Source organism: Melanerpes formicivorus, unplaced genomic scaffold (genome assembly GCF_026170545.1).
Source record: "Melanerpes formicivorus ecotype bairdi unplaced genomic scaffold, bMelFor1.0.p_v2 SCAF_19, whole genome shotgun sequence".
NCBI classification, from domain to species: domain Eukaryota; kingdom Metazoa; phylum Chordata; class Aves; order Piciformes; family Picidae; genus Melanerpes; species Melanerpes formicivorus.
The window spans coordinates 15331987-15344118 of record NW_027142371.1 but is presented as its reverse complement, the minus strand read 5'-3'; the positions used below and the strand labels follow the sequence as shown (position 1 = coordinate 15344118).

At 61.7% G+C, this 12132-nt stretch overlaps 1 protein-coding gene across 1 annotated transcript; it reads left to right on the top strand.

The window, feature by feature from the left end:
* Positions 1 to 10102: 10102 nt before the first annotated feature.
* On the top strand, positions 10103 to 11530 carry LOC137447152 (corticoliberin-like). The gene is made up of 2 exons (XM_068150420.1): positions 10103 to 10117; positions 11120 to 11530. Exon 2 carries the CDS (start codon positions 11144 to 11146, stop codon positions 11528 to 11530), a length of 387 nt encoding a protein of 128 aa, XP_068006521.1. The 5' UTR covers positions 10103 to 10117; positions 11120 to 11143.
* Positions 11531 to 12132: the final 602 nt, after the last annotated feature.

The window sequence follows — 12132 nt, the reverse complement described above, 5'->3', positions numbered from 1 at the left end:
CAGTGAGAGCTCTCCATCAGGATCGTTCTGCCTGGTGGGGAGAGCTGTGCTTTTCACACCAAGATCACAAGGTTGAACAGCAACAGAAAGTTCTCCGAAGTGGTTCTGCCTGGGTGCCAGCAGACAGCAGCAGGATGCTGAAGGGCCTGGAGCACTGCCCTGGGAGGAGAGGCTGAGAGCCCTGGGGCTGCTTAGCCTGCAGAAGAGAAGCCTGAGAGGGGATTTGATAAATGATTGTGAACATCTGGGGGCTGGGGGTGAGGAGGGAGGGGACAGGGACAGGCTCTGCTCAGCTGCTCCCTGGGATAGGGCAAGGGGCAGTGGATATAAACTCCAGCACAGGAGGTTCCAGCTCAGCACAAGGAGGAACTTTTCACTGTGAGGGTCACAGAGGGGAGCAGCAAGGAGAGCAGGGCCAGGAGGAGGATGTTCTGCCAAACCCTTGCTAAAGTGGTGCTGAGTGTGGGCTCAGGTGTGATGAGCCCAGAATAGCTGCTCCTGCTCTGCAGCACGTTGTGTAAATGCTCAGCTCAGTCTAAAAGGAGACACAGGGCTGGGCTCCTGCGAGCGCCGGGCACAAGCAGTGAGCCCTGGGCTTGAAAGCCACACTGGGAGCCAGCACTGCCTCTTGATTAGTGCCTGCTAAAAATAGCTGCTTGCGTGGGTGGAAGGAGAGCTCATAAGCACAAACACAGGAGGGGAGGCAGACACAAGGGGCTTGGGCTGGGGCACCAAGTGAGCAGTGCTGGGGACAACGGGGAGCAGCATCTCCAGGTCCATGTCTGCAGCCAGAGTCCTTCCTCGGGGCTGCAGCTGCCAGGGCAGGAGCTCAGTGCTGGAGGAGCTCAGTGTTATCTTTCCAGCCCATGCTCAGCCCCATGAATGAATGAATGAATGAATGCCATCATCATCCCTCATGCCTAAGGCTCCAGCAGACCTTGTCTGAGCAGTGCTCTTGGCTCCCTGGAAGGAGACCACACCACGGCTGGGTCTTGAGCAGAGTTTGCCTCTGGGGCCATGCCTGAGAGCCCTTTCTGGGCAGAAATTTTCCCTAGTATCCAACCTGACCCTCCCCAGGCACAACTTGAGGCTGTTTCCTCTTGTCCTGTCACTTGTTGCATGTGACAAGAGATCAACCCCACCTTGCTCCAGCCAACAGGGAGTCGCAGAGGGCAATGAGGTCTCCCCTCAACCTCCTCCAGGCTGAACTGCCCCAGCTGCTCCTCCCCAGCCCCGTTCTTCAGACCCTTACCCAGCATCATTGCCCTTTCTCTGGACCTGCTGCAGCCCCTCAATGTCCATCTTGGAGTGAGGGGCCCAGAACTGACCCCAGGATTGGAGATGTGGCCAAGCAGAGGCTGAGAGTGGCCCCCTCGAGCTGCTGGCCACACCACGGCCAGCATTTCCCTCCCCCCTGGGCAAAGGCAGCATCCTGGCTCCCCCTCAGCCTCCCATGGCAGGGGTCTGGAGGGTCCAGCAGGGCCCTCTGCCCCTGCTCAGCATTGCCAGCTCTACAGAGTTGAATTTCTGTTGTTTGTGGCAAACACAGAGTCGGAAACGCTGCGTGGGAGGCAGGCAGCTCCCTCCCTGCCTCTGCCCTGCCCTGCTGGCCTGGCTGGGGACACCCAGCACACGGCACCAGCCTTTTGTCCCCCAGGCAAAATGCCTCCTTTGGGGTTTTGTGCCAAGATCCAGCTCTGAGGCTTTCTCAGGCAGCTTTGGCCACGAGGCTCCATCGCAGCACAGCGACTGGTGCTGGCCACAGCCCTCAGCAGTGCTGCTGCTCCTCACCAGCCCAAAAAGCTCCTCAAGGGTCACAGCATTGTTGGGTCTAAATGGGGAAAAAGGAGTAAATGTGGTGGCTTGAGCCATGGAGTGGTGCCTGGCAGCTCCAGCCCCTGAATCTGCATGCTCCAGCTCCAGCTCCCTCAGGCACAAAGAGAAAGTTCTTCACCATGAGAATGGTGAAACCCTGGAGCAGGTTGTCCAGAGAGGTGAGGGAGACCCCAGTCCTGGAGACACTCCAGGTCAAACTTGATTTGGGCCCCGAGCAGCCTGATGCAGTTGGAGATGTGCCTGCTGACAGCAGTGGGGTTGCATAAGATGACCTTTATGGGTCCCTTCCCACCCCATTCCTTCTGTGATTCTGTGAGTGTGTGACTGCTGCCCACGGTCACGCAGGACATGGGAACATCTTGGAGGGTAGGGACAGCAACACAGAGGACATCTGGCCCTGGGGAAGCCAGAGCCACTTTCCTGAGAGAGTCCTCCCAAAACAAGGTGCTACTGGAGAAGGAGGAGGGGGGAAGTCCCTTTGTCCCTCCTTACACACCCAGGCAATGCCACCCTCCAGCTCTCCCACTGAAGCAGCCAAAGACCCCTCCAAAGCCATTGGAATGATTCCCACCACAAGGTGTCCACAGGCTCAGCTGCAGCCCCCCTGCCATAGCCAGGGTCCCACCCCATCCCTGCTCCCAGCACAGCACCAAAGTTGGCTTTGCTTCACTTCCTGCCCCGTGCCCCAAAGCATCACTGCTCTGACCAGCAGCAGAGGCTCTTCAGCACCATCCTCCTGTCGCTAAAAATAGAGCAGAGCAGTTGAAAAACCCAAACCTGCACACACAAAACCTGAGAACAATATCTGCTTGACCATCAAAGAGCACACACCCGAGGCAGCAGCACCCCAGAGGAGGACTTGCAGGCTGTTTTCTCTTTCTGCAGCAGAAGGGTTTGGTTTGCCCTGAAACAGATCCGAGTGGCTCATTGTCCCCAGCCTGAGGTGGCTCCAGGGCTGCTGCCTGCCCCATTATTGGGCAGGGGGAGGGCTGGAAAGCAGCCTGGTGATCAATAAGGTCACAGAACCACAGGGCTGTTTCAGTTGGGAAAAAAACCTCTTGATTATTGAGTCCAAGCAGCAGCCCAGCCCCACCATGGCCACCAAACCCTGGCCCCAAGGGCCATGGCCACAGGGTTCTTGAACCCCTCCAGGGCTGGGGACTCCACCACCTCCCTGGGCAGCCTCTGCCAGGCCCTGACCACTCCTGCAGCAAAGACATTGTTCCTCATCTCCAACCTCACCCTCCCCTGGCACAGCTTGAGGCTGTTCCCTCTTGTCCTGTCACTTGTGGGATGTGTGAAGAAGCCAATCCCCTCTTAGCTCCAACCTCCCCTCAGGGAGCTGTAGGGAGCCAGAAGGTCTTCCCTCAGCCTCCTTTGCTCCAGACTAAACAATCCCAGTTCTTTCAGCTGCTCCTCATAAGACTTGCTCTCTAGACCTTCCACCAGCATTGCTGCTCTCCTCTGGAGCTCCAGCACCTCAGTGTCAGGTAGTGAGGGACCAAAGGTCAGAGCAAACAACTCATCTTCCTTCTGGGTCTGCTGCCCTCTTGCTTCCTGTCAGCACAGAGAGAGGCAGAGCTGCTGTGGCGAAACCCAGCACTCCTCTGGGACCCTGGCAGGAGTGGGGTCTGCAGTCAGCTGTGTGTCCCAGGTCTGCACCTGGCAGCTCCAGCCCTCAGCTCTGCAGGGTCCAGCCCTGGGCAACTGCAACAATTTCAACCAACATCAATGAATTCAAAGTGAATTTCTGTGTACGACCAAGGGAGGAACTTTGGCAGAGCTGAGGTGGGAGCCTCTCCTCTGCTGCTTTGTCAGGAGTGGATGAGTGTGGGATGGGTTCCAGCTGCTGGCTGGGGAGCACTGAGAGGACACTCAGGTGATGCATCCCACACCTGCTGTGGCTACCTGCTGGCCCTGGAAACTTCCTCCCCCACACCTCAGCTCAGTTCATGCTCGCTTGCTGAGAGGCAGCCTGGGGCAAAGCTCAGTCAGCACAGAGACATTTCTAGAAAAGACATCTGAAAGCCTTTGTCTGACCTCAGCAAACCTACAGATGAGATTCATCAGCCCTGGAGCTCCAAACCCGCAGCCAGGAGGGGAAGGGTTGGGCAGGCACTGGCACAGGCTGCCCAGGGAGGTGGTGGAGTCCCCATGCCTGGAGGTGTGCAAGAAACCTGTGGCCATGGCCCTTGGGGACAGGGCTTGATGGCCATGGTGGTGTTGGGTTGAAGGCTGGACTGGGTGATCTTAGAGGTCTCCTCCAGCTGAAATGATTCTCTGATTCTATGAGTTCAATAAAATGCTCCAAAGCCCAGGCAAAGAGCTGGAGTCCACCAGCAGATGTCTGCAAAGCTGCCCTTCCATCTCTGCTCCATGAGCCAAGGAAGTGCCCTCATGGCCAGGAAGGTCAATGGTCTCCTGGAATGCATGAAAGGAGAGTGTGGGCAGCAGGGCAAGGGAGATTCTCCCCCCCCTCCACCCTGCCCTGCTGAGGCCATATCTGGAGTTCTGGGTCCAGTTCTGGGCTCCCCAGCTCAGGAGAGACAGAGAACTGCTGGAGAGAGTCCAGGGGAGGCTGCAGAGCTGCTGAGGGGCCTGGAGCAGCTCTGGGAGCAGCAGAGGCTGAGAGCCCTGGGGCTGAGAGCCTGCAGAAGAGCAGCCCCAGAGGGGAGCTAAAGGAGCTGTGGGGGGCAAGAGGCTGGGGCCAGGCTCTGCTCAGTGGTGCCCAGGGACAGCACAAGGAGCAATGGGCACAGAGTGGCAGCCAGGAGGTTCCCTGAGGAGAAAGTTGTTTGGTGTGAGGGAGCAGAGCCCTGGGGCAGGCTGCCCAGAGAGGTTGTGGAGTCTCCTGGTGTGCAGAGCTTCCAACCCTCCCTGGGCATTGTGGGAGCCCTGCTGGAGCAGAGGCTTGGCCTGGGTGAGCTCCAAGGTCCCTTCCAAGCCCTCCCTGCTGGGGTGCTGTGTGAACAGGACCTCTCCATCTCCCCAGGGCCATGGAAGGAAGAAGCCAGAGCAGCTTCCTAGCCACAGGCCCTGTAGGATGCTCTGCAGCTCCCACAGATGGGATCCCTCCTCACCTCTCTCGATCAAGCAGCAGCCAGGAGCTTTCTCATCCTCACTGTAAGACAGAGTTGGGTTTTTCTTTGGGTTTTGTGGAGTTTTTTCTGCCTTTCCTTTTTTTGTGGTGTGCCTTTGCCTCACCTCTCTTTGCCGCCCTGCCTGTCCAGCGTGTAATGGAAATTTTACCACAGAGGCTCATGATGAGCAAACAGGAAGCCAGCAGAGAGCGTGGCAAGGTGCTGTGGCCTGGCTCCACTCAGGGGAGTGGCAAGAAAGGCCATAAAAACCAGCGTGGGGGTGGCAGGTGGGAGAGGATCCATCGAGAGCAGCCAGGGCCAGGCTCTGCCTCACCCCCTGGAGACAAGGCAGGTCCACAGGTAAGGCAGATCCTGCACCTCCTTTCTCTCCCTTCCTGCAGGCTTCTTGCTGTCGCTGGAAGTCATGGAATCAGAGTTGTTTGGGTTGGTGACGATGTCTGAGGTCCACTCCAACCATCACCCAACCCCAGCATGGCCACTGAACCACTGCCCCAAGTGCCATGGCCGCAGGGCTCTTGAACCCCTCCAGGGATGGGGACTCCACCACCGCCCTGGGCAGCCTGGGCCAGTGCCTGCCCAGCCCTTCCCCTCCTGGCTGCAGGTTTTGAGGGGCTTTCTCGTTGTGTTTCTGCTCATTGTGGCTCTGCTCAGCTCCTTCTGACCAAGAAAGAGGCCAGGAGGAGTCTGCTGCTACCTTATTGCTCTGTCCCAAACTTAACCACGCTCAGAGTTCATTCTAGTTGGCTTCTGCTCTTTCCCTTTTCTTCCTTTGGTCTTTGCCAGCCCACAATTCACAGCTCAACCCCCCCAAGGCCAATCACAGATTGCCAGTGGAGGTATTTGAGGAGCTCAAGCTGTGCTGTGGCTCTGTGACCCCCTTGGCCCCTGTCTGAAAGGTTCTGTTCTTTGCTCCTGGACAAATCCGGAGTCACTCCCTTGAAATAGTCTTGGTTGCATGTGGGGAACCCAGGAGAGCATCTGGCCTGGTCCATAGCAGAGAGGTGAGACTGTGTCAGGCCTCAGGTGGAGCAAGAAATCCAGAAAGGGGCTGAAGATGGCTCACAGGCTGCTCTGTGCCTTTTGCTGAGAGCTTCTTCAGGCCAACTCACCTCTTGCATGGAGCTTCCCAGTGCTGAGCTTGGAAACCCCTTCCCTTCGATTCTGTGTTCACTGATGGGCTTTGAACCATTCATTTCCCCACCCTTATGGCAAATCCCTTTGCCTGGAGGTCGGCAGAAACAACATCCAGAGATCCAGAAAGGATGGAGGCTGAGCTGCCAGCCTGCCTCAGGCAGTGTGCAGGGATGCAGCCCTGCCAGGGAGCCCTTTGCCTCCACTACAGCCTTGGCCCAGGGGAAAACAGCCTCCCAGGAGCATCTCTTTGGGAAGCAGCTGAGCTGGGATGGAGAGCAGCTGAGCTGGGATGGAGAGCAGCTGGAAGTGCTGTGGTGGGAAGGCAGAGCCAAGGAGCTGCTCCTCTGCTTTCTCGTCCACATTGCCCAGCGGCTACAGGGCCCAGGAGAGCACAGGACACGGGTCCTAGGACATGTGGCAGGGGGGTGGCAGCTGCCCACATGAGGGGCATCTTGAGGACTGTCTAACCTGAGAATGGTGGAATTTAAGGCTCAATCTCAGGTTCGTCAGCCCAGGAGATGCCCTCTCCAGAGCGGGATGGGCAGCGCCGGCCCCCGCCAGCGCCGCAGCCACCCTCTGGCACCCAGCAGGCAGCCAGGAGCGGAGGGCACCGCACGAGGGAAGCCCAGCAGGGCTGCTGGTGATGCTGGAGAAGGACCGAGGTGGGTGCCAGTCCCCAGGGAACAGAGGGAGGAGAGTGGCCTCCAGTTCCTGAGGAGAAGCTGCTGGCAGCTGGGCCACGCTCCGGCACCGCCGCTGCCAGGGCCGGCGGTGCCAGCACGGGACAGGAGCTCCAAGTGCTCCGAGTGCCTAATTAGGAGCCCCTCTGACTCCAGCAGCTGTGAGCCCCCCGATCCTTGGCCTTGCCTGCCGGGACGTGACGCTGAGGGGTGAAGCAGGCATCCCTGGCAGCGTCATTAACACATCGCTGCTCACGGTCCCGCTTAGAGGGAGAGACAGCAACGTCCCTGCTGGTGGCGATAATGAATCCCCAGGCAGCGCGCAGGGCCCCTCAGTGCTGAACGTGTCAGTGGTTTGTGAAGGCAGCAGGGGAAAAAAGATTCAATCCTCCAAGCTGGGCTTCCTGACTAAAAGACAAGTACCAGGCTCCTCGGTTGGGTTCACCACCGGCCCCTAAATGTCTGAGCCTGAAGCACAAGGACCAAAAGCATTTGGTCTAAAGTGTTACCAGCCCCAGTGCTGGTCCTGGAGGTACCACAGAGCAGAGCTGCATCCCCTCAGGCCTGCTGCTGCCCAGGAGGTTGCCCACGAAGGAGCAGCTCTGGCTGGTCAGATGGATGATCTTTAAAGGTCCTTTCCAACCCAGACCAAACCATTCTGCTGGCTCAGTCCTCCTGAGCTGAGGTGTCCCTCAGTGTCCCACAGGCAATGCTTTGGACATCAAACCCTTCTGTGCAGCTCTCACCCCACAGCTTTTCCTCTGCAGAGGATTCCCAGGGGAGGGAGCAAGAAAGAGTCTTGCAGAGAGAGCCCAGCCCCACGGGCAGCCAAAAGTGACTGAGATGCCTAGGCCTGAAACATGGCAGCTCCCTGCAGGGAAGGCTCCCTGGCTGGCACTGCCCAGAGTCATCTAGGGTCACACAATCCCAGCAGGGAGGGGTTGGAAGGGACCTCTGGAGCTCACCCAGGCCAAGCCCTGCTCCAGCCCAGCACCCACAGCAGCCTGCCCAGGAGCACAGTGCCCAGGGGGGGTTGGAAGCTCTCCACACCAGGAGACTCCACAACCTCTCTGGGCAGCCTGCTGCAGGGGCTCCAGTCACTGACAGAGCCTCCTCCTTGGACGTGGGGGGCAGAGGGGGTGTCCCATTTGCACCCACCAGGACTGGGTGATGCCCTGTGAGCTGCAGGCAGGGCAGCAGCAGCCCCAGCCAAGGGTCCTGCCAGCACGGGCTGGGGGCAGCCAGGCTGCGCCCCTGGCACAGTGGTAGCACAGGGTCAGGTGTGGGGCTCCGGGGCGGGGGGGCACAGGCTCAGGTGGAGCTCTGGCGCTGGCAGCAGCTCTGGATGGTTCCGGGAAGAGAGGACCTGGCACAATGCAGGGTGCACAAAGCCCGCGGCACGCAGATGCTCCCCGCGGCCACTTCACCTCTGCCAGGAGCTATTCTGCTGGGGGGGAGGGCTGGGGGAGCCCCCCACTCACCACACACCCCCTTAGCTCTTCTTGCTGAGCCTCAGAAAGCAGCTGAGCCCTGGCTGTTCGTGCGGCTGCCGCGCTGGGGGGCGCCGGGGGGGCTCTTGCTGTTCATTCAAGTTCCACTTAATGGGAGCTGCTCTCTGGGATGTTTTTCCCTTTCCTCTTGATTCTTGGTTTGGTTTTGCTGTTTTTTTCGCCCTTTCTCTTGAAATGTTTACTCCTCACGAGGGAATGTTGATTCCAGAGGCAGCAGCACTTTTGCAAGATGAAGTGATTGCTGATGGAGAGATGGAAGCTCCAGCAGGGAGGGAGGCGCAAGGCAAATGAATCACAAAGCTGAAGCCCTCGGCCGCCCGAGTGCCGTCGGGGTCCGTGCCCGCGCCGGGCGCTGGGGCCGGGACAGGACTCTGCCTTTTATCCTCCAGCAGCGGGGGGGCCGCTGGGCTCCGGAGCGCGCCGAGGCCTCGGAAACGGAGTTTTCATCGGCAGGAGGCCAGGATGAATCACCCGGAGGAACTGGGGCTGTGGTTTCGCTGGGCACCGTCTGAAGGAGCAGGTGGAGAGAACTCTGCCAGCGCCGAGCTCGGGGATTAAGCCACGGACCCCTGTGAGCCCCTCTGCCGTGGGGACCACCACTGAGCGTGGATTTGTGCCCCAGTGCCTGCAAAGCTGTCCCCAGTGTGACCGGGGGGCCTCGGCTGGCTGGTGCCGCTGCACCCCGCACTCAGCTGCCACACACGGAGGGTCTGCACATACACCCCCGGGCCCCCCCACCCCTCTGGCACACACAGGAGCACCCCTCAGACCACTCGTGCCCGTGGGCATACACAGCCCTGCACACCCCACACAGCCCCCCAAACCCTCACCTCTATCCCCCCCACATCCCTGTACCCCCAGACTCAAACCTCCAGGAGCCCCCTGTATCCCCCCAGGCTCTCACCCTCCTCCACTCTGTGTACCCTGATGTGCCCCCCAAACTCCCACCCCCATACTCCCCTGAGCCCCTCCAGATCCTCACCTCCATGCCCCCAGACTCTGACCCCTCTCACCTCCATATACTCCCACAGGGCCCCCACATTCTTCCCCCCTCCCCTCAAGGAACGCAGTGTACCCCCGGGTTCTCACCCCTCCACAGCCCCGGGTACCCCTATGTGCTCCCCCAGACTCTGTCCCCATTGTATCTCCACATCCCCCCAAACTCTCCCCACTGCGACCCCCCAGACTCACACGACTGTAAACCACTGTGCCCCCCCCGGCTCTTACCCTTCCCCACGATTCTCGTGTACCCCCAGACCCTTCCTCTCCTCCAAGTATCCCCACGCCCCCCCAGTTCTCACCTCCTCACCCTTAAATACTCTTGTGTCCCCCACGTGCTCCCCTAGACTCCCCTCCCTGATCCCCCATGCTCCCCCCCCCGACTCTGTCCCCTCTGCTCCCCACTCCTGTACCCTGTGTGCTCCCCAGACTCCCACCTCTGTCATCCCCCCTGATCCCCACATCACGCCCCCGATTGTCACTCCTGTCCCCCCCCGTGTCACCCTGAGTCTCCCCCCAAGGCCCTCATGCCTATCTCCCACTGTGTCCCCCCGAGTAGCCCCCCAGGACCCTTAGCCCTGGCCCCCAGTGTGTCCCCGGGCCCTCACCCCACCACCCCCTGTGTCCCGCCCAGTGTCCCCCAGACTCTCAGGTCCTAGACACCCTCGCCCCCCGCGTGTGTCCCCAGCCCCTCACGCCTGCCCCCCGCTCCCGAAGGGTTCAGCACCGCGGACAGCTCGGGGTGGGGGGGGCTGTGTCCGGCTATAGCGCGGTCACGTGGGCCCCGACGCCCCCTTTATAGCGCGGAGCCAGGCGGGCGGCGCCCAGCGTCCTGCGGGCGGCGGCGGAGAGAGCGGTGAGCGGCACCGGCACCGGCACCGGCACCGGCCGTCCTGTCCCGGGGGAGGGGGGATCCTGTCCCGGGAGGGTCCTGTCCCGGGAGGGATCCTGTCCCGGGAGGGTCCTGTCCCGGGAGGGTCCTGTCCCGGGAGGGGAGGGATCCTGTCCCGGGGGGGGAGGGATCCTGTCCCGGGAGGGGAGGGATCCTGTCCCGGGAGGGGAGGGATCCTGTCCCGGGAGGGGAGGGTCCTGTCCCGGGAGGGGAGGGTCCTGTCCCGGGAGGGTCGCTGGGCGAAGAGCTCCCGGATCTCGGGAGGTCTCGGGGGACTCCGTCCCCGGGGGGCAGGAGGGTCCTAGAGGCAATGGTGTCCTGCATCCCGGTGGGCCACAGGTCCAAGGGAGTCCAGATCCCGGGAGGTTCCAAGGGATCCCACAACCCGCAGGCAGGAGGGTCCCGGATCCCGGGGCGGGGGTCCCAGGTCAAGGATGAGTTCCTTCCCCTGCGCAGCAAGATCCCAAGGTCCCCAGGGGGTTCCAGATCCCGGGGGCAAGAGGGTCCGATGGAGCCTGGATCCCGGGAGCAGGGAGGTCCCACAGCCCGGGGGGTCGCAGGTCTTGGGGGAGTCCGTCCCGTGGACAGAGGGGTCCCGGGTCCCAGGTCCCCACGGGCTCCCAGGTCCCGGAAGGTCTCATCCCGGGGGCAGGAAGGATCCCAGGACCCGGAGGTCCCATCCCGGCGGCCAAGGGAGAAGATTCATCCCTGGGTCCCCACAGGTGGGGGGGTCCAGCCTCCGGGGGGATCCTGTGGGACCAGACCCTCCTGGGGCGGAGGGTGCCGTGCAAGGGACAGGGGAGTGGGGGTTCCATGCCCGGGGTTCCCATCCCGGAGGACTCTGTCTCCAAGGGGTCTCACCCCAGGGGTGGGGGTCCCCCGGTGGTGTGAAGCCCCTCGGGTGCCCCCTGACCGCAGTGGGGGGGATGTGGGGGGTCCGGGGTGGGCTGGGGGGGGCTCTTGCAGGTGTGTGGCCCCGGAGCGGCTGCGATGCGGGTCAGGATGATTTCAGCTGCCTCTGTCCTCGTCCTGCTCTTCCTGCCCTCGGAGACCTGCTCGCCCCTGCAGTGGCCCCGGGCTCCATCCAACCGCCTGACCCTGGCTCCCCAACCCACCTGGGAGCCCTGGCCGGGGGCCCCACGACCTCCGGTCCCCGGCCCCCTGCCCCAAAGACTGTGCCCAGCCCACGGGGCAGAGCCCACCAGGGCCGCCCGCAGCCCGCGGGCTCTGCAGGGCAGCAAGAGGCGAGACGGCAAACCCAACTCCTTGGACCTCACCTTCCACCTGCTGCGAGAGTTCCTGGAGATGTCCCGGGAGGAGAGACTGGCCCAGAAGGCTCTCAGCAACAAGCTCCTGCTGCAGAGTATAGGAAAATGAGGGGGGGGCGCTGATTGGAGGGGGGAGAGGAAGAGACCGACCCCACAGCGAGTGGCTGTGGCACAGCAGAGCTGGGGGGGTGCTGCTGCCCGGGTGAGGGCTGGGGCCGTGCCCGGGGCTGGGGCCGTGCCCGGGGCTGGAGCCGTGCCCGGGGCTTGCCCTGCAGGGTCCTCCTCGCTGTCCCCCTGTGTGTTGCTCTCACTGTTCTCAATTAAACTTGCCCTCACACCTGCCCCACTGCTGTGCTCTTGACTCTCTGTCCCTTCCCCACTCCCCCCCTGCCCCCCAGGTTCTACATGGGGCTGGCAAAGGAGAACCCTTTCCTCTGCCCCTCAGGAGGAGGTGTCCCTGGGGGGCTTCTTGGGGACATCTTTCCTCTGGGCTGCTGTGCTGGGGCCAACCGGTGGCTCCTGCTGCCCCACCAGGGCCCTGGCCCCATCCCTGGGCACCAGCAAGCCCTGTGACCACAGAGCCCCCCTGGAAGCTTTCCTGAAGGGGTTTGCTCCCAGCCCCAGGCTGGCAGTTGCACCCCAAGACCAGCAGGGTCCACCCCCCAGCAGCATGGCCAGCAGGTGACTGCCAAGGGGATGCTGCCCCCCTGG